We start from the raw sequence: 21007 nt of genomic DNA on the forward strand, positions 1-21007 counted from the left end.
AGCTGGTAAAATGCAAGCAGAGGAGAATGGAAAAGCCGACAGTTGATTTCACACCTAAAAAGCGATTTAACAGAAAGCACTGATAACATTCAGATGGTAATGTGATGCAGTTAATGCAAAAAGGTTTCCGTTAATGAAATTGGAAAACACCGACTTTTCACCGATGTGCTAAATAAACTGCTCATTAATGAAACACAGAGGCAAACTGCAAAAAAAGACATTTTAATTATTCGTCTTTTACGAAAAAAGGTATTTAAAGAAACACAAATATATCAAACATATCCACACAAATAACGTTAAAATCTCTTTCTTTGAAAGAACAAGAAAACGGACACACCCACGGGATGAAGTCTGGCATTCTTCTGATATATCATTTCTATCAGTTAATGCGGAAAAGACAATGGCGCCCTCCATACATTCCTGCGCTTTTGTGGTTTCAGCACTTTTCCGCCTATTGACACGGTTCTCGGCACATACTGGCATCCAGCAAAACGCTGCAAACTTCTGGCCTCATTAACATCAAAGTAAATCTGTGAAAGAGCTTGTTTTCTTTTCCTCCTGCAGGCATCTGCCAGTGAAAAATAGGCTCGATGTCCTTGCAGTGGACCGTGCCATGTGAACGTAAGACAGGAGGAACAGTCAGAAAGCTGTACTTTTCTTGCTGCTTTTTTTTCCTTCAGGTTAATTATACCTGAAGGGAAATCCTTTTAACCGCTCTTTGGCAGCGTGTAGGATTGGCAGGAAGATCAAACAGCCATTGAGTAAGATGCCTATAAATATAACACATTCATTTGTCTCAAATTTTTCCCCTTCCCCCTCAGTTCTTCTGGCTTTCTCTTTCTCAAAGCACTGCTCCCGAGGCTTTAACCCTCCTCATGTACACTGCTGAGTTCACATCTGGAACCAGATGGCTGAAGCCACTTCTGAAAGAGGCAAGAAGTCGACCTGCAGACAAGTAAAGGCAAAGAGAGCCTTGGGTTAGACACAGCCTGTTCCAAACAGACACAACAGTCATGCGCTCAGATGATTTATAACGCTGAACGGAGGCAGTAGCCGCTTTATTGAAGGCCTGCTCATCAGACAGATATTTATTTGATGTTTCAGAGGTTTCTATGCTGTGTTTTGACAAAGAGTGGCAGTTCTGAGGATTTATTGCTACCATTTTCCATATAAAACACATTCTTTCTCAAATAGCGCACACTGTGAAAATCATTACTTTAATCATTATTTTTGGTTTACTTGAGAGGAATACTGAAAAGATGAAGTTTATCGGTTTTCTTTTCTAAACTGTGTTGCCGTTTACAAATAAATGTAACAAAAATGGTACGGATCATACATTTTTAATAAAAATTAAATGTTTTTTACCCCCAAATAAAATCGATTTTTTTACATAAATCTAACAAATCTGGGCCCATAAAATAAGTAAAAAGAATACTGCAAAAGAAAGTATTCAAACATTATAATATCATATTATCTTTGAGAAATGTTTTATAAAATACGTATCTTGCTTTATATCTTTTTTTAGATATTTTACTGAATTACGTGACGACAATACACTGGAGACTACAATTTTTTCTGCTGTGATTTGAGATGTATTTAGTTTTAAATGTGGTTTTATGTCTCTATAAAATCACACCAAAATATAACTTGTTTTTTGTTTGATGAAATATATGTTAGGTTTATTTGTGTCACTGCTCATTTAAGCTGCCAATGATGTAAGTGGAATGGAAGGATCCACAGCAAACACTGACCTGTCCATGTTTTTTCACTACTGAGAGAGAAGCTGGTGCACTGTGGATGAGAACTACAGATGAGCGCTGCCTCTCTGGCACTGTGCACGGACAGCACACAGCCCTGCTGGTTGTATGACGGCCAGCATCTGTATTCCATATTTGCAACACTCCTCATTCCTTTCAGGACGGCATAATCTGCACAAAGAAGAAAAAATGCATTAAAACTATTCCAGGATCCTCTGTTGAACACTGCTGCAACACCCATCTGTAAAATATTACAACGTTCAGAGACTCGAAGAGAAAAGAGTCCTCTCGCAGTAGAGGTGGCAGAATCTCGTGTTACTAAATGTGTGCGTGCACATGTGAGGACAACAAAAGGCAGCGGTGGCTCTGCCAAAATCTCAGAATAGAGGGGAATGTGTGGAAAGTTTTTATGAGAGTTGTTGCGAACGCGTTTGGACATAAGATTTGAATATTCTTTGACAATGCTCGGCTGTTTTAATGCCTCTGTGCAGCTTTATTGTGGCAGTGTGATTGATTTATGGGTGTCAAAGCTCACGGGGAGGGAGCGAGAGAGTCTTACGGGCTGCAAAACTTGCCCTTGAAGATGGATTGAGTTACACAGGTTTTATGACTGAAGTACATCTTCTTAAAGGTGCAGTCGGAGACACATCACGCTGAGAGCACTGCGTATATCTGGAATGCCTTCCCGCCGTAGTTATGATGGAATATGCACGTAATGGGAGCTGAAAACTGTTGAGAAGTATAATTCATCATTAAAAATTACCTCTGGTTATTGATGGCGGCAAATTCTCCAGGTGCAGCCCAGATTTGTACATATGCAAAACCTCTTCGAAGGCGACCAGGGTTTCGTTAACGCTCTGCTTTAAATCTCCTGTGACAAGAACGTAAATTAAGCTTCCATTATGCAGCCACTTCAAGAGTTAAAGAGTTCATCAAAATAAATTTCGCAGTAAAACTCACCTGTGGAGTTCATTATTTGGTGAATAAGAGGTTTCAGCGGTGGGGGAGCTTGATGAGGCAGTAGGTAGGTGAAAAAATACCTGGGGAGAAAAAATAATGAATTCATATAATTCATCCGAAACTCAGCCAAGAATAGCAGAGAGGCGATTCACGCTGCGAGATCAATATGCTACAACTGATGCCCTGACACACAGCGGGGCGGATAATTAATCATATCAGGCACAGGAGGGGAGAAGCTGCAGTGAAACTCCTCGCACCGACCGTGCCAGACACTCGTACGACAACTAGTTTATTATCTGGCTCAGACAATAAAGGTGGAATGCGGGAAGCGCTCACCTGTAGGCATTGTAGAGGTTCCTCATCTCGTTCAAGCCTTCGCAGGTTCTAGAGGGGGAGCATCGGAGGGTGAAATTGCGAAGGGGAAACCGCAGCAGGCAGTCTGAGTCCTCTTGACAGGCCGGTTCTTGAATACTTGCATCATCCAAATCCGTTAACTTGAGCTCTCCTGACACCATAACAAACTGTCGAGGCTGGAAATCCAGCAGAGCTACTGAACCCAGCGGTGAGTGAGACAGATATTGAAGAAGCCGCACTAAACCAAAACAGACCTGTGCACAAACACAATAGTTGGTTGTTTACTTACAGGTCTAATTTTACTACCACAACATAAACATTTACCTATTACTCGAATTAACGGTCAGAATAATCGACCGATTACCAAAATAATCAATTATTACAACCTTTAATACATATGCATATAAGAATATAAATATATAAATGTATATACATGTAAAAATAATTTTTTTATTTGTATTTATATATATACATAACGTAACATGTAACACATTATGTAAACACATTAATTTTAGATGTGATTATATATAAGTTATATATAATAGTATTTAATCCGTTTTATGCTAATACTACTAATAATGTGCTAAACAATTTTCAATCTTTCAGGCATAAAAATATCCTAAATCTCTTAAAACAAGATTATTTACTTGAGAAACAACACAATATATAGAGCTTATTTTTTATAAAATGTTTGTTTAATCCAAGTGCATTTGTCTTACTGCACTGGTAGAATTTCTCACTGGTTTGTAACCTTTTTATACTCAAGTGGAAAACAATTTTGTGGTGTAAATACTATTGATTTTGTACACTTCACACCCACATTTTAACCTCAGGCATCAATAGAGTAAGTTGATCTTTCTATATGCGCTGCATAAATTAAGTCAGTTTGTAAATATAAACTCTCCTTTTGCTAACTAGTCTTAACCGTGTCATTATTTCGTCTTACTTCCTTACATACGGTTTTGGAGAGAACAGCAAAGGTATTAAGTCATCTTTGAATGTACCCTTGAAGACCACCATAGCTACAGCTCTTCAAAAACAGAGGAGGATGAAACCAAACACCTTTTGAATAACTCTCGACCACGTGTTTCGGAGAAGGCAAGAATGTCGAAGAGACGAGTCACTCGATTACAGCCCTTTAGCTTAAACGCATTTGTCATCATCAGAGCCTATCAGAAATCAAAGGTGCAGAGTGTCAACACCTGCTTCTTGTATACCAGAGTGAACGTGAAAGAAAATACTCTCGCCTCGTGAAACTCGGTATCGCCCCCCCTCCCTTCAAACAGCACAGAGAAATTATCAGGGTAAAGAAAAGTAAAAGGATGGACATCTGAGACAGACATCTGTCCCTCGGTACTATTTGATCAGGCTCAGTTGGTATGGAGATGGGGCTCTAGTTAATCCACCCAAGCCAAAGAATTTCATCCACCCCCACCTCAGGTATGCCCCGTGGGGGGACTGTGGGTGGGGATTCTCTGATTAACACTCCACAGGAGGCCCGGGGGTGGTGCTCTTACCCAAAAGCGCTCTTCCCAGGGGCTCTGCAGGAGCTGAATCATCTGAAGTGGCATCCCCTGCTCCAGAACGGCTGTGATGCCACCAACCAGAGAGCTGTCCTGACACTGACCTTTCAGCTGGAATGAACAAAACAAGTTTAGAGGATGCAAAATGCAACAAGTGGCATTAGGTTTTTTGCATATATATTACATCACAACGGCACAACCTAAAGAGAGTGAGTCCAAGTTGTTGCATAAGGGTGTCTTTCTTACCGCTACGATATTGGGGTGCTGCAGCCTCTGCAATAACACGATCTCCTTCCTCAGTTTGAAAGACACAAGCTCATGACAGCCTTGGGAATCTTGAAAATCGTCCATGCACAATCTCATGTCAGTACCTTGATGGTTTACGGATTTCAGTGCCACAAATAATCCTCGAGGCAAAGCTGCTTTTAACACTGTTTTTGTGTAACCTGAACCGAGAAAGTCAACAGCTTTGATGCCACTGAGTTCTTCACAGCCAACATAAATTGTAGCAGTTACCGGGTTGTCCAAACTTAATTTCCCAATGATATACTTTGCACTGTCGTTTGTGGAGAAAACAGAATCCACGAAGCCTTGTTTATTATCAAAAGCCATATCCAAGAGCTCAAGTTCCTGTTGCCTTTCCTTAAGTTGTTGGAGCAATCTGTCCCGCGCTGGAGTTAGACCATCTGGGCGGGCAGCATCACCAAAAGGTTGGTCCTCCTGGAGACCAAAGTGCCATTTCTTCAGAATAACTGTTAAAGTCAAAAACAACAAAGCAAGAAGTGAAAAAGCGCAAAAGGGATTCCTTGAGAGAGTCATGGTAAGTTCATGTAGGTCCTTTCTGAGTCTTTACTGTCAAACTCCGTCACGTTGTCTTCGGTCATGCTTCTCTCTGACACGCACAGGACGTGCGCGCTGTAATTTAGTGTAGTAACTGTGAACCGAGGCGACGCCCCTGGGGCGTGTCTTAATGCTCATGGCCAAATAATCACCTCCCACACAATGCAACTTCGATTGACACGCAAACAAAAGAGGCTATACGTGTCTTTACCGTATCATTGACATCTTGAAGAATGTACGCAAAGGATAACACACATTCAGGCGGTCATTATGGCAAAATAAACCCTGATCGGGCCCACGCTCAAACAGCCTGGCTCTATCCAGCGTTAGCTTAATAAATAAATAAAACACACCGAAATGAAACATTGATTACTTGAGTTGAGATTACTTTATAATCCTAGATAAGAGCTTAAAGCCTTCACGAAGAAAAATAGTCCATCTCAGCACAGAATAGGCCTACGTTAAATATTAATGTAGCCTATATGTTGTTATAAATAATCCAGGCTACTGTTTACTGTGACTAGCTAGGTAGCCTAAATTCATTAGCGACAGTAAACATCTGCTTTAGGTTCTCTCTCATTCATCTTGTGGTTCTTACCGGTTTGTTGTTCATTTGAGCCCTGTTTCATTTTCTTTAAGCAACCATTTATACACTAAAACAAACATTGTCCTTTCAGGGTAGTTTTATTACAGTCGCAAGACGGCGCCAGTGAGCTATTTTGAACTTGCTTGAAGAGATTCACACGTAACTCTCGTACTTGATTAAATTAAGTAAATAGCGCCTTGTAACCAAGTAATTTAATTATTTTATTAAAACAGTAAATAATATGTTGTTTGCTACAACCGCGTGCGACGATGGAAACAAATGACCGTTAAAAAATACATTTCTAACTTTACCTAAGTAAAATGTAAATGTTTAGTAGCCTGCTGAAAACTGTGTGGCAACTTTAGTAATGGGTAGTGTAAAAGTCTCATTATGCCAGACCTTAAAATATGTGAAATCTTTGTAAAAACATGTTATAGGCTGTTTAAGCAATTCCTCGCAACATAAACATGATTTAAGTGACTGTACGTTTAAAATATAATTCACTCATGAACAAATTTATACGTGCTCGCAAAGCGAAGGAAGTAGTTTGCAATGTTGTAATAGAGGCTTAATGTGTATCAGTTTAATAAAACTGCAAGGTGAGCTTACCTCTTTATTGTCAGTAGGTGGAAGCAAAGTATATGTAGGCCTACAATGTAAAAATGTCGTTTTATTGAACATAAATCCCAAATATTAATATTTTCTATTTCAGATTTTTTGTTATAAAGTAACATTTGGATGCTATTTGCTATTTTATTTATACCATAAATTGTGAAAATGCACTTGAGTAAATATATAATTGCTGGCCTGTTTTACAATTGTAAGTTACTATATTGTCAGAAGTGTTTATTTAAAACACAGTTTACCACTGACTTTAACATGCATCTCCTGTGAGATCAGATTTATACACAAAGACTCGAGATGCACAAGAAGGCATGAATCCCAATGTGTTTGTTAAAACAGTTTTAAGACTGAGAGTGATTTCCTCCTCTCTACAGCATCTGATGAAGTGTGAAGTAATACTTTTGACCTATAGCTTCTATATCATCAAAAGCATTTTTATAACTATGAAGCTATCGTAGAAATGATGTGTGTAAACACACACAGTGACACTTTCACCAATCATATCCTCCTGGCACACATTGTTTTGAAACCAAAGAGTTCAGAGAGACTACAAAATAGAAATGTTTTCATTGCACACATGCATTTCCTGCCACTGCGAGCCTTTTCTCGCTGTTATTTTATTAAGGAAATGTGTCTTTCTGTCTTGAAATACACGGAGGAAATAAAGCAACGACGTAGCGCGCATCAACACTCGCTGAGAGAAATGTGCCAGTAGAGATTACCATGAGTGCCAATACAGAAACAACCGTGATCTGAAGCAAACATGGATCGCAGAGGCCACTGCACTGCAGGCTTAACATCATGTCAAAGCTCGCTGGGTTAAGGCATGTGGGAAAAGGTCTTTTTCTAGCACGTTGTCTGTAGAGAATAATGAGTCAGAATGATAAATAATAAATCATTTTTAATGATTTTTTTATTATGCAGGCTATACGACTAGTGTGTTAAACATGAACCTCATAACAATGTAAAATAATGTTATACATTATCATGTCTATCTGTTACGTTTACCAGGATCTCTTTGCAACCAAGATCATTTGTAGTCTTTTAAGTGTCAAAAACAGCAAAAACATGCATGAAATTGTTTTTTTTTTCTGCCCAAAAACGCCCTAATAAAAGGCACGTCGTCACACTTTATGGAAATATCACATGAAAATGGGAATCAGCACTTTATATGCTTCCTTTTTTCATAATTCTGTGCATTTCAGGAAAACATAAAAGGACAAAATAAAGCAAAATGTAGGTTAACCAATACAAAAACAGCAGTAGGCCTAAATACCCTTGTCTTGAGATCTCAGGAAATCAAACCCAATGACTGACTCCTGTCCAGTGTGCTAGTAGCCTATATTTTTGCTGGTTTAAAATAAGAAAAAAAAAACATTTAGCAAATTTAGAATTTGAACCAGATTTTTAAAACCAATTTGCATAAAACACAGCTACATAAGGCCTATACTCCAAGACGCAAAAATTTGTGTAATTAAACCTTTTGACCCAAAAACAGTTTATGCGCCCGTGCATGTGACAACTAGCCCCGGTTTCATTGGCCAAATCAGAACGGTCAGGAACATATCGCATTGCACGCAGCAAACCGTTGCATCTTCTTGTCATTTGACTCAAAAGAACACGAGGTCATTTCCAATTTCGCCATGTCTCCGGCTGCACACCCTTGCAGCGTCGAGGCGAAGTGGTTTTGTTCTCCAGCACCACCCTCGGGTGAACAGCGCGCGCTCGTCTCACCGTCAACACCTCAGATCTCAGCGCCGCGGTGAAGCAGCCTCCGTGCGCTCACTAAGGCGGGCTTCGCCTTCGGCGGCACGACCACAGCCTGCTTCGACTGCGTCCGGCTCAGAATTACACCTTTGCAGCGACAGTCGGAAACCACATTCACCAAAGCATGGACACCGTGTCCATTTCTAGGGAGCGCGATGATGCTGAAATCCCAGATTCACCCACGACAGAGGGACCTTCTCGGGAAGCGCCTCAGAGGTACGTGGGTAGCGGGGCTTATAAGGCTAATTGCTGGGGCAAGTGTGTTTGTGAGTGAGCGGAAGTCATTTAAATGACCGTTTTTGCGAATTAACGGGAATAACGAACGTGCCGCTTCTAAGGCGTCTCAGTATCGTGAGCACTTGGCTTTTGTTTACAAGCGAAACATACTATTCTTTGAGGGCAACGACCGAATAGTGTTTTGAAAGTAAAAGGAGACCACGGGGGAATAAATACTACTAAGTACTATCTTATAATTTGTTGGGTTTATGGATGCTGTCCATAAACTGACACGAAGGCTGATCTTGATGCTGGTTGATGTGTGCGGTCACAAAAGCCACTATGAATGAATTTCTAGGGCAAACTCCATGTTAATTTGTATTTGACCTACAGTGCATTTGACATTCAAAAGGACACGTAGGAAATATTCTTTAAAATCTTTTGCGGTGAATGACAAAATAATGTTCCGCGGCGAATTCTGCCTAATGGAAATTTAACTTAGAAATACGAGAAGCCCATCGCGCGAGTCTTTCTTTGTATTACTGGGATAAACAGAGATACACCATTCATTATTTAGCGGGCTACATTGTAAACAAAGTGATGTTTGAATAGCAAAATTAAGTACTTGGGTACACCGTATGATAAATATGATCTGAAAATGTATTCATAATTGCTTTATTATTATATTAGCCTAATCGTGAAAACATTTATAGAAGTTGCTTAGGAACTGAGATGTCAACTTGTCAAATGTATGTAACGTATCAGTATCTATAATTTTATCTTAAGCTTTAAATGGACGTATTACTGTATTTTATATTGCCATTATCTATGTGTATTGCATTGTGCGACGTTTGTGATGTCCATATCATTAGCATTAGCATTTTTATGTCATATATATGTATAGTACCTACAATCGCTATGTACCATAGTACATTTTTCCGCTTCTTTTAATGGATGGTGAAGCAAAAGAGAAGAGGAAATGTTTTCTCTCTATCCTCATTAGTTAGGAATGTTTCTTTTTGTCTGGAGTAGTTCTAATAATGAACTACAGAGGGATCTAGGACTCTGCACGGAGGTGTTTGATGATAGACTATTGAGGATGTTAATCACAGGGCTCATCAGACATTTTGCTTCAGCATAGGTGTAGATTCCCTGTTCTGTATCCACAATAATTATCTGTAATGACAAAATCTGTCTGCAGATCAAACTGAGCAGATGGTGAGAAGCGTTCTCCAGATTCGGTGGAGAAGATCCAGTAGAAGTGACTCATGTTTGAGCGTGACCCTCTCAGGAAAAGCCTTGTTTTTATATTCCAGTGCGATCCGCACACGCGGGGCCCTCTTACCAGCCTTTGATTTGTTAATCAAAGGTTTTGTTCCATGTTATTATCTGTTGTTTATGTTACTTAAAATGGCTGCATGTATCCTACACACAAAAGCGAGTGCTTTATCTCCCAAAGCTATCACAAACGAGCCTGGAAGATGTTACAGTCTGGTTGCAAAGATGCGTTACGTGTTAAAAATGCTAAGGTACGTAAGGTAACAAAACGTTTTACAGTGCAGAAAGTATAATTCGTGAAAAAAAAAGATATGAAAAAGGCAGCTGCTTTGCAGTTTGGAGCAATAAGATGCGGTTTCCTTTGAGCGGTGTCACTTGATTCACTCCTCTGTCCAATTATTTTTGATCTGGACTGAGTCACCATTGGTATCAGTGGCCTGAAGTAAATCTCAAGCAGTGTAAGTGTGCAATATACTACACGATATTAGTCAGTGTTTGCCAGCTAGCATAGCTGATAGCCACTGAAATGCCGTGAGGGCATCTGTTCAATCAATTCAGTTTCTGTTGCATTTATTCCAGATCATGACTCCTACCATACAAGATCCACTGAGTAAAAAAGCTTAGGGGAGATGTGAATATGAGCTGAACGACGTAACCGACGAATATCATTTATATGCACAAATAGATGCAAAGGGAGCAAACAAATTAGATATTTAGTAAATATTTATGCTCGCTCCAGTAAATCTTTAAGCTGACTGTAGATAAATAGGCCATTTTATAGGCAAATTTGCTATGGAAATTACAGCCACATCCATTAAGATCAGTTTTCCTTATCCTCGAGTCATTGCCGGGTTCGAGATGCGATCTCATCGGTAAAAGCTGTTTTTCTTTGTCTGATGCTGAAAATATGAACTGATTTCACCCTTACAGTCTGACAGGCCACAGCAATCACCTCTGAGTTCTGGCAGCGCAGACCGCCTGACACGACGTACCAGCTGCAGAGCTGTCAAATCAAATTAAGCCTGTGTTCCTTTTGATAACAGTCAAAACATCTGCAGCGTGCACACAACCAAAACCCACGAGCTCCATCAGACGCTTGAAGGGTCATCGCTGGAAAATTATGCCTGCGCTTGCTAAGACTTGTGTTAACATATGTGGAAATTTAACAAATTGAGCATTATAATAGGAACGAGGCACACTTTCTTGTATTGTATAAAACGTCATTATGTCTGATCACAGTAATCAGTCCATCATACCTTAGACTGCATTATTAAATTTCCTGATGCTATTTTTGCACGTCTGTGTTTATGAATTGATCCAAGGCAAAGACTGCCACGTTATATATATAGCAGACGCTTTTATCCAAAGCAACTTACAAATGAGGACAACAGAAGCGATCAAAACAAAGAAACAAGAAGATAGAATAGAAAAAAGCATAAACTAGCAGTTAGAGAATAAAAATGCATTTGATGGGTTGAGGGTTGAGGGTGTTTTCACATATATTAAGTCTATATAAAAGCTTTTTTTATGCGATTAATCACAATTATTTTGACAACACTTAAATACACACACACACACACACACACACACTTTTTGCTGGTTTTAGGATGGATTTAATGGAGATGAAGCAGTTCACATCCAAATAAGAATTGTGTCAAAAATCATTTTAAGCATTTAAGCCAACCAAGATGCTGAGTAATTGAAGGGTTGAGGGTTAGGAGCAAGTGTTTTGTTTAATCCTGGTGAAATGTAGCATTTATGCCGACACTTCTGGTTCAAAGACATTTTATTTTCTTTGCACTTGATTTATCCTAGTTGTTTATATACTCAGTGGCCAAATGGGATAAGTCTTGCATAATATAATCTGCCCAAATTAGTTGCACATCCAAAGAATCCAAAAAAAGACAGCTTATTTGTTTCTTGAAGACATTTGAACACAGTCATGTGTGCCAGTGTTTGCATAGCTCGTCACCTTGGTAATACTAAATAGTCAGCAGTACATCTGTGTAAAAACAAGCTTGTTAAAAGCTTGCGATTTCATTTTTATTTGGACCTGCTAATGTTTAAGAGCACCTAACCTGCCAACTTTACAGTCGAAAGGTAGTAAACAGGGATGAACAGAAAAAAAATGATATTATGACACATTATTTAACTTGTCCTGAACTCAGTAAGCTGAAAGCATACTTTAACATTTATGCATAGTAAAATCTAAAGGTACTCTATAAGAAGTCATAAATATTATTATTAGTATTGTGGATTGACTGAGTAATGAAAAAATTAATACTTAATCTTAAATTCTGGTTCTTTAAGGTGATTTACATTATTTAGCAGTACATTTTAAGATGTTGTTCCACTCTTATATTTACTTCCTGTGAAGTGGAGTTGTAAGCACTAGTGTAAGCCTTTTTCTCTCATCTGAACAGGCCTTTTATGAGGCTGACAAAGTAAGCTGATGGAGTCCCTCCCTCTTGGCCTAATTGGGCCTTCGAGCATTTCGCTGATACATTTTTTAGATCATTGCTAATCTAATATACAGTATGTTGCCCGAAACTCAAGCAGAAATAAACTATATGTTAGAGACATATTGTTTCTGACAAAATATAACTATATTGTGCATAAGCTTTTGTAAAAAAAAAAAAAAAAAAAAAAAAAAAAAGTTGGTAATTATATTACAAAATGAATTACAGATTCCTTAAAGGGATAGTTTAGATTTACAATTTATCACAAATTACTCACTCTAAACCTCTAAGACTTTTGTTCGTCTTTGGAACCCAAAGTAAGATATTTTTGATGCAATCTGAGAGCTTTCTGACCCTGCATAGACATATTCAAGAAAGAAAGGTAGTAAGGACTTTGTTAAAATAGCCCATGTGACATCAGTGGTTTAAGCTTAATTTTATGAAGCTACAGGCATGTTTTTTTATGTGCAAAGAAAACAAAATTAACTGCACAAAATGTATTCTCGTAGCTTTTGCTCTCAGAAGACATCAAAAATAATCTTAATTTGAAGATGAAGATGAATGACGGTTTTATGGGTTTAGAACGACATGAGGGTGAGTAATAATGGATTTTATTTTATTTTTGGGTGAACATCCCTTTCAAACTAATTTTATTTGTTGGTCAGTATGATGGATTTAGACATGCAGTGCATGGAAATTAAAAGTGTGTGTGCACGCATGTGAAATGCAGCAGTTAAATGTGTGACTATATGCATAAACAACATCTGCAATTAAATAACTTTTTTTACGTTTAGCACAATTTACAGTCGATTATAGCCCAAATATGATTTACACTTACAATTTACCACATCTGTCATTTCTTCACTTCAGCATAATTAACATTGCTTTTTTCTAAAATGTAGTGAAAGTAGCTAGAGAGTAGACTGAAAAGGTTTGATGACTGATGTATCATGTGCTTCTTTTACTTGCAGTGAGATCCCTAAGGTTTCGCTGTGTCCTCCAGACAGTGGCAGCACAGAGTCTCAGACGTGTCCGGTCAAGATAGAGGAGAGCCTAGCCGACAGCAGCAGTCCGTTCAAGTCTCACTCCTCTACTCAGCTCCATCGTCAAGTATCGCAGGGCTCTGGCTATCATTCACCACAACGCAAACGATGCACCTGCTGTGGACACCAGAATCAAAGCAATGTCTGTCCAGGTCAAATGAATGCTTACCATCAGGCAGACTGTTCAGCCAGTCCTGTTAAGACTGTCCATAGCTGCAGTCCATCACACCTGCCTTCATGTCACAATAAAACACAGTGCCATTGGCTTCACGAATCCCACGATAGCAGTAACCACAAGCCTGTACAGCGTCACATGGTGACAGTGAGGTCTGGACTCTCTTCTATTATGAATATAATTGCAATGAAAGTGTATATTGGTGATTTAATTGTGTTACGTCTGTCTACTCTATTCTAGTAGGAATGATGGCTCGCATAGGATACCGAGGAGGTAAGATGATTTTATAGCAACTTATAATTATTTGTTAAATAACAATCACAGTAAAATTATTATCAAGATTATTATTTACAGTAATACAGTAGTGCACACTAACATAGTCTTGTGTTAGATATTCAAATACTAAACAAAATTGAGTGTAAATGAAATGTAAGTTAATGTGCCATATAGCAATTAGATTAAATTTGATGATATGATTGATTTTTCAGCTATTCCCAGGTCATTGTTGAGTACCCCATGACTGTACTCATCTCATGCACAGTGGTTCTTTTTGCCTGTTCGCTTGCTGGGGTTTTGACTGGCCCTCTGCCAGACTTTTCGGATCCTCTGTTGGTAAGTATCTGTATCTCTGTAATATATATGCGATAAATAATTATTTTTAAAGGGATAGTTCACCTCGCCCGTCTTTGGAACATGCATGGGCATTCCTCTTTTTTTAAGGAAAAAAAAAGCAGCAGCAACACGCATGTGGATGTCGATACTCTCAATAACGGTTTGGAACATGAACAATTAATGACAAAATGTAAATTTTTTGGTGAACTATCCCTTTAATGCTTCATGTTTATGCATGTTTGCACTACAAGAAAAAGAAACGAAACTAAATAACAGATAAGCTCATATTGTGAGTCATATTATAGTTACAGTTTGGAAAAAAATGTCACAATTTTGAGATTTCCATGGAAGCCCTGTTTCTGCAATCGGATAACTTTCACCTTTTTTTCCTCACAATTCTGACTTGAGGAAAAAAATGTGCTTTGTTAGATATAAACTCAGATGTTAACTCACAACTGTGAATTTATAAAACATTTTTTATTTCATGGGGGAAATGGGTTTTACACACGAGAGATATAAATTAATATGGCTGAAATTGTGAGATTTTTTTTTTTTTTTTTTTTTTTTTACTCTGAGGCAGAAATAGGCTTGTGTCTATGAATACATTTCTGAAAATAAAGTGACCAGAGGTGGCCTTTCATCATTAGAATTGTAAATGAACTTCTCAAATGACTTAAATTAATTTTTATAATGACTTCAAAGAGTTTCTTCTCATCGTTCATGTGTCTTTGATCGGACCTCACAGGGATTTGAACCACGTGGAACAGACATAAGTATCCGGCTCGCAACGTGGATGAGGTTACAGCAAAACACTGGAGCTGGAAAATCACTGTCTCCATTTCCATGGCAACTCACAGAAAGAATAGCAGGGTACTTCTTATGATACTAAAAATACTTTTAAATATTATTTCTACCGCTCGTCTTTTCACTAAATCTGTGTTGCTTTCATTACTAAAGGATTATATGCTTTTTGTATTGAAAAAAAATCCCTTTCTGTTTTTCTTTCCGTCTGTTTGTCTTAAAGAGAGGACACAGTTAGATCTGAACCACAGTCAAGAGAACGATCAAGGAGAATGTTGCACAGAGATTACACTGAGCACAACTTTTTTTGTAATGCACCAGGTGGGATTTTACTTGCGTATTATCAGGTATTTCCAAATCTAATAAATCAGTAAATGGAGCACAGCATGGTTTATGTTGTTTTCTATCACCCAATATGTGGTCCTGTAGGAGAGCGCTATGCTCAGCTGGTCTTCCGCTCTGGAAACTCTGCCAGTCTCTGGAGTCTAAAGGCAATTTACTCCATGTGCCAGATGGAACAATCACAGGTAAAAACAAGGACTATATTTTCCCAAAAGGACCTTTCTTTCTTCTTAAGAAATTATTAAATGCGGTGTTTTGATGGATATATATGATATAATCTATTCATTATTAATTAGAGAATTCACTGTGATCTCATTAGTAATTATAGATATTTGTGCATAAATTTTGGTTCTGGCACACATCATTTTTCGGTAACACTTTACAATAAGGTTCATTAGTTAACATTGGTTAACAACATTAGTAAACATGTATGAACAATACTTTATTAATCTTAGATAATGCTCATTTTCTAACATTAGTTAATGCACTGTGAATAAACAAAGAACAACTTAATTTTCATTAAGTAACATTAAGAAAAAAATAATAGTGTAATAAATGCATTGTTAATTGTTTACATTAGTTAACACATTAACTAATGTTAACAAATGACACCTTATTGTTAAGTGTTACCAAATTTTCTGCATTGAACCACTGTATGACAACATCTAAAATGCATCTAAAACCATTTTTCATGGAAACAATTTATAGAGACATAAATTATCTATATAAATACATTTTTATGGGTTCTGTACATTTTAGGTGCTGTCAATGAGTACAAAACCAAAAAGCATACTTTATGTACAAATACCTACAATTTCAAATAAGATGAATACATGCACGGAAACTGGAAGCAGTAAAACTGTTTTACAATTAAAATATTTGGCTGAAAAATGCAATTTTTTATTACTGATTTTAGATCCGTTCTGGGACACAATTTGATCAACTTTGCCAAGTTAGATCAGAGTCATACAGCTCCACGGTGAAGAATGAATGCTGTCCAAGTTGGTCTCTGGGAAACTACTTGGCTCTTCTTAACAACGTTTCTTCCTGCTTTAGTCTGAACACAAAGCAGGTTTCTGAAAGCCTTAGCCTCCTCAGATTCTGTGCCCCTTACTACCATGATGGAAGCCTGGTTGCATCATGTACTGAAAGGAGCAAATTCGGCCGCTGTGCATCCGTTCCACACCGCTGTAAACTGTCAATTATCTTCCAGATTCTCCATTACCTAGTAGACAAAGACTTCTTGGGGCCACAGACTGTTGAATACAAGGTTCCATCCCTAAAATATAGCATTGTATTTCTACCAGTGGAAAAAGGAGATCCACTGATGAAAATTTATTTGGACCATTTAGAGGGTCAAGAACTCACATACAATAACACCACTATAACAGGAATGGATTTGGGAATCAAACAAAAACTTTTTAAGTATTACTTGGCCAGGGACTCTGTCTATCCTGTTCTTGCAGCTCTTGCACTTTTGTTCACAATGGGACTATATCTAAAATCACTATTTATAGCGACAATGTCACTGGTTGCTGTCATATTATCACTTTCCACCTCATATTTTTTCTACAAAGTTGCATTTCGCCTGACATTTTTTCCACTCCTCAATCTTGCATCAGTCCTTGTACTTTTGGGAAGCTGTCTGAATCAAGCCTTGACTTTTGTTGATTTCTGGAAACTGCAGCTAAGCAACAATCCTCCTGCTGTCCCTGAGAAGAGAATGAACCGGGTTTTACAGGAAATGGGATACTTGATATTAGTCTCGGGTCTGACATCTAGCATCACGTATTACTCAGGCTACATAAGCAGCATCACCGCTGTGAGATGCTACGCTGTATATCTTGGCAGTGCCTCATTAATCAACACATTATTTGCTCTCGTTTGGCTCCCGTGCACACTCATTTTGCAAGAACGCTATGCTGTGCTGTCTTCAAACCCTGTCGCGAAGGCAGCTTGGAAGCCTTGCTGCTCCAAAAATCCAGGTGGATTCTGGGAGACAAGTTCAAGAAAGCGCAGGCTGTTTACCTTGAGACAGAAGCTTCGGACATTAGGGCGAGGGTTTTCAGACACATCAAACCTGCTTTTTTTAAAGATTCTGCCTTGTGGAGTGGTGAAATTCCGATATATATGGATCTGTTGGTTTGCAGTGCTTGCAGCCGGTGGAACGTACATATCATGTGTAGACCCTGGCATGAAACTGCCAACTTCAGACAGCAGAACAACTCAGCTGTTCCGCTCCAGTCATCCCTTTGAGAGATACGATGCTGAATATCGGCACCAGTTCATGTTTGAGCGAATGAAACAGGGTGAAGATGAACCCATGACGCTGACTCTAATTTGGGGCGTCATTCCATCAGATGATGGTGACCACTTTGATCCAAAAAGTAATGGATCTTTAGCTCTTGATCCAGGATTTAATATGAGCAGTCCCCAAGCCCAGCTGTGGTTGCGGGATCTGTGTGGAACAATTCAAAACCAGAGTTTCTATTCTCCGTTATCTGCTGACCAGGAAACAGTAGAAGACAATGTGTGTTTTGTCGAACAATTGATTCACTGGGTTTCTATACGTCGCTGTTCTGAAAGCGAGGACGCGTTTAGCTTCTGCTGCAATAATATTCCCTTTCCGTATCCCCCAAGTGTTTTCGAGCAGTGCCTTAGCATGATGGTGGCAGAGCAGCATGCAGAAGGACACCCACCCAGTGTCGGAGGCCTAAGGTTTGACTCGGAGGGTCGAATCACTGCTCTTGTTGTAAGATTCAAGACTGTACAACTTTACAGCTTTAACTTCATCAGGATGTCTCAGTTCTATCAAGAGATCTTATCATGGTTTAATGGGGAAATCACCAAGGCTCCAGTGGGACTGCAGAAAGGATGGTTTGTAAGTCAACTAGGATTATACGACCTCCAGCAATGCTTAAGTTCAGAGACTTTGGAGGTGGCAGGCTTTTCAGTAGCTCTCACATTTGCACTACTCTTACTAACAACATGGAATATTCCACTAAGTGTCTATGTGTCCGTTGCAGTGGGGGGAAGTGTGTTTGCTACTGTTGGCCTCCTTGTGCTTTTAGAATGGCAGTTAAATGGTGTGGAAGCACTCTTCATTTCAGCAGCTGCAGGACTTTCTGTTGACTTTGTAGCCAATTATTGCATTTCATACAGCCTAGCCCCACACAATGACAGACTGGGCAGGGTTGCACATTCCCTGAAGAGAATGGGTTGCCCGGTAGCTACTGGTGCTGGGGCGTATTTTTGCGTGGGCATTATTATGTTACCAGCAACTGCGTTGCTTTTCAGAAAGCTTGGGATCTTTCTTTTGCTTGTGAAGTGCGTTGCATGCGGCTTTGCCACTTTCTTCTTCCAGTCGCTGTGCTGCTTCTTCGGACCTCAGAAGAACTGCGGGAGAATAAGCCTACCTTGTGTTACAAATCAAGCCACTGAAAATATACTGTCGTCCTGTTCAGCTACAGAACCTGGGACCACTAACCCCGCAGCTAATGGGGCATTTGGCTGTGGCACGGGTTCTCGGGTTCGAAGAAGTTGTAATAAAGAAAGCGAAGGCTTTCTTTGCCCCAATCAGCAACACCACAGAAAGCGGCAACCAGTCACTGGAAGGGAGCCAGAACAGTACGAACTGCAGCCACTTGCTTGCCAGTTGAGCGACAGTTTCGAGAATAGCACTTGCACCAGCAAGCTGTCCAACAGGCCTTCTGTCCTTTCTGATGACATTCAGTTCTGTGGCCTTAGTCCAAGGCAAGACTATGATCGAGTCAGCATTGAGGCTGAGAGCACAGACATGTGTAGCAGGCACCTTAAAGGTTGCAACCCACCTCCAGCACTTCAGACCTCATCCCCATACAAAGAGAACATGTTGCGTCCCGTGGTTGCCCATTCACAAGATGCATCTAAGGAGAAGGTTTTGTGCAAGAAATGTAGAGGCCAGTCGAGTGGCAGGCTTCAACTTTGGAACGTGTCTTTGTCGTCTTCCTCTAGCATGGAAGAAATCACAATCACTCAGACTACTGATACTGTCAATGAAAAGTCACTCTCAATAGATGAAGGCACTAGCTGTCATCTACACAAACGGCTTCTGTCATCTCAGTCTCAGAGCTCCATGGAGGGACTGGAAGACTCCAATGAGACCTGCTTAAGTGAGGTAGAACCTGCTATCTTAGTCCCTCAGTCTTTAAAGAAAGAGGAGGAGTTACAACCTGGCCACCTAAATGGCAAGAGGGACACTTTACGTCTGTCCTTGAAGGAGACTGTATATGACCTTGCCTCCCCGGGGTCTGGTAGATTGAGGACAACACAAAGTGATGTTCCAGTGATACTACCCAACAGCAAACCCGATATGCCCGACGTTTGGATAAAAAGGGAGGGAAAAGGTGAAGGTGGCAGCTGATCAATATTGTCAACACACTGAGAAAATCTAAACAACTACAGCATGGCCAGTACTTTATATGGTGGGCTTCACTTTTGTACTCAGCAGCATATTATTTCATTTCTGAATCTGTCTGAAAATGCATACCAGATAAAAAAAATGACCAGTTAATTGTTTGGAACTACACAGTGCTTATAAAATAATTAAAGAGGACTTTTGTTTAGCATGATTCCTTGCATGTCATGTAAATATACACTGAATGTGCACCCACAATAGCCTTTGAAAAAGCCTTTCTTCAGGGGCCTTGAACTGCAAACTTACTAATACTTAAAGAACAGTTGTGCCTGATCTTTTAAATAACCAAGCCATGAGCTTTTTAAACTCCATAATTTTGCAAAGGTCACAATCATTATCAATTTCTTTACGGATTTTTAGCCTCAACCAGTTAAATTCTCCAAATTATTTTAAATTATTATACACTTAAAAAGCACTCAAATAATCCACCGCAGTCATTTTACACAACTTATGCCAGAAACACTCGGCATAGATGTGCTTGTTATTGTGGCTATAACTTTTTTACACATTATCGCATGTTATGATAAAATATTAAATCTTTTAACTTTTCATAAAATCGTAAGGAAAGATATTTTTTTTATTGGCAGAGCCATATCTGTACCTCTTTTAAAATAAGACAATGACTGCCCATCAGTATATAGGCCAATTGCATCAATGTTCTTTAATCTGAATGCTTCATTGTGTGGACATTTTTCACTAATATACCAGATTTATGAAAAAATGCAATATCACATTTGAACCCTATACAAGACTGTGAGTGTTACCTCTATGTTCAGTATGTATTTGAAAGATACGCGTTGTTTAGAATGCAAAAGGTTGTACACAAAAAGTGGTGTTTTGTGATGTGCACAAAGATGTCAATCCTGGAATCTTAGCAAATGTCAGTTATACAAAATGTTTGTCTAGAAAGAACATCCTTTTTATATTCAGATTGATTTAATGTTACTTCATTGAGGCCAGCAGATGTGACATTGTCAAAGCATCTCAAAAAACAAAGTGCCAAAATGAAATAATGATTTTGTGCCAAAAAGTTTTTTTCCCCGAAATTATGCAGCTGTATTATATAAAACCTGCTGGTGTGGAACTACTGTTGTCGATAGCCTGTGCGTAAAGTCAGATTTGAAGTTGTCTGAAGATAAACTATGAAGAAGTTCAATAAAAATAAACATTTTTAATTGAGGTTATACTGCAATCTATTTCTGACTGATCTACTT

General features: G+C 39.0%; 2 protein-coding genes across 3 annotated transcripts; one reads left to right on the forward strand and one right to left on the reverse strand.

The window, feature by feature from the left end:
- Positions 1–268: 268 nt before the first annotated feature.
- On the reverse strand, positions 269–5474 carry pkdccb (protein kinase domain containing, cytoplasmic b). The gene is made up of 7 exons (XM_043263370.1): positions 4841–5474; positions 4589–4705; positions 3054–3325; positions 2718–2797; positions 2521–2628; positions 1752–1928; positions 269–945 (listed from the first exon to the last, which is right to left on the reverse strand). Exons 1-7 carry the CDS (start codon positions 5411–5413, stop codon positions 842–844), a joined length of 1431 nt encoding a protein of 476 aa, XP_043119305.1. The 5' UTR covers positions 5414–5474; the 3' UTR covers positions 269–841.
- A 2701-nt stretch (positions 5475–8175) lies between these two features.
- disp2 (dispatched homolog 2 (Drosophila)) lies at positions 8176–20977 on the forward strand. Of its 2 annotated transcripts, none has more exons than XM_043263301.1 (8): positions 8176–8627; positions 13336–13734; positions 13826–13855; positions 14071–14194; positions 14940–15064; positions 15219–15316; positions 15425–15522; positions 16254–20977. In XM_043263301.1, exons 1-8 carry the CDS (start codon positions 8536–8538, stop codon positions 19737–19739), a joined length of 4452 nt encoding a protein of 1483 aa, XP_043119236.1. In that variant the 5' UTR covers positions 8176–8535; the 3' UTR covers positions 19740–20977. The 2 variants fall into 2 exon arrangements, with proteins under 2 accessions (XP_043119236.1, XP_043119235.1); XM_043263300.1 differs by having other exon boundaries at positions 8177–8627; positions 13823–13855.
- The last annotated feature ends 30 nt before the right edge of the window (positions 20978–21007 follow it).

This window comes from Puntigrus tetrazona, chromosome 17, assembly GCF_018831695.1.
Source record: "Puntigrus tetrazona isolate hp1 chromosome 17, ASM1883169v1, whole genome shotgun sequence".
Taxonomy (NCBI): domain Eukaryota; kingdom Metazoa; phylum Chordata; class Actinopteri; order Cypriniformes; family Cyprinidae; genus Puntigrus; species Puntigrus tetrazona.

Excerpts from the sequence above, each read along its gene's own strand:
- disp2 (XM_043263300.1), top strand. The coding sequence starts at position 8,536 with ATGGACACCGTGTCCATTTCTAGGGAGCGCGATGATGCTGAAATCCCA. Across the intron at positions 13,735-13,822 it reads CGTCACATGGTGACAGTGAG|TAGGAATGATGGCTCGCATA; the intron begins GTCTGGACTCTC and ends ACTCTATTCTAG. Across the intron at positions 15,065-15,218 it reads CTCACAGAAAGAATAGCAGG|AGAGGACACAGTTAGATCTG; the intron begins GTACTTCTTATG and ends TTTGTCTTAAAG.
- pkdccb (XM_043263370.1), bottom strand. The coding sequence starts at position 5,413 with ATGACTCTCTCAAGGAATCCCTTTTGCGCTTTTTCACTTCTTGCTTTG. Across the intron at positions 2,798-3,053 it reads AACCTCTACAATGCCTACAG|GTATTTTTTCACCTACCTAC; the intron begins GTGAGCGCTTCC and ends TTTTCTCCCCAG. Across the intron at positions 2,629-2,717 it reads CCAAATAATGAACTCCACAG|GAGATTTAAAGCAGAGCGTT; the intron begins GTGAGTTTTACT and ends TTCTTGTCACAG.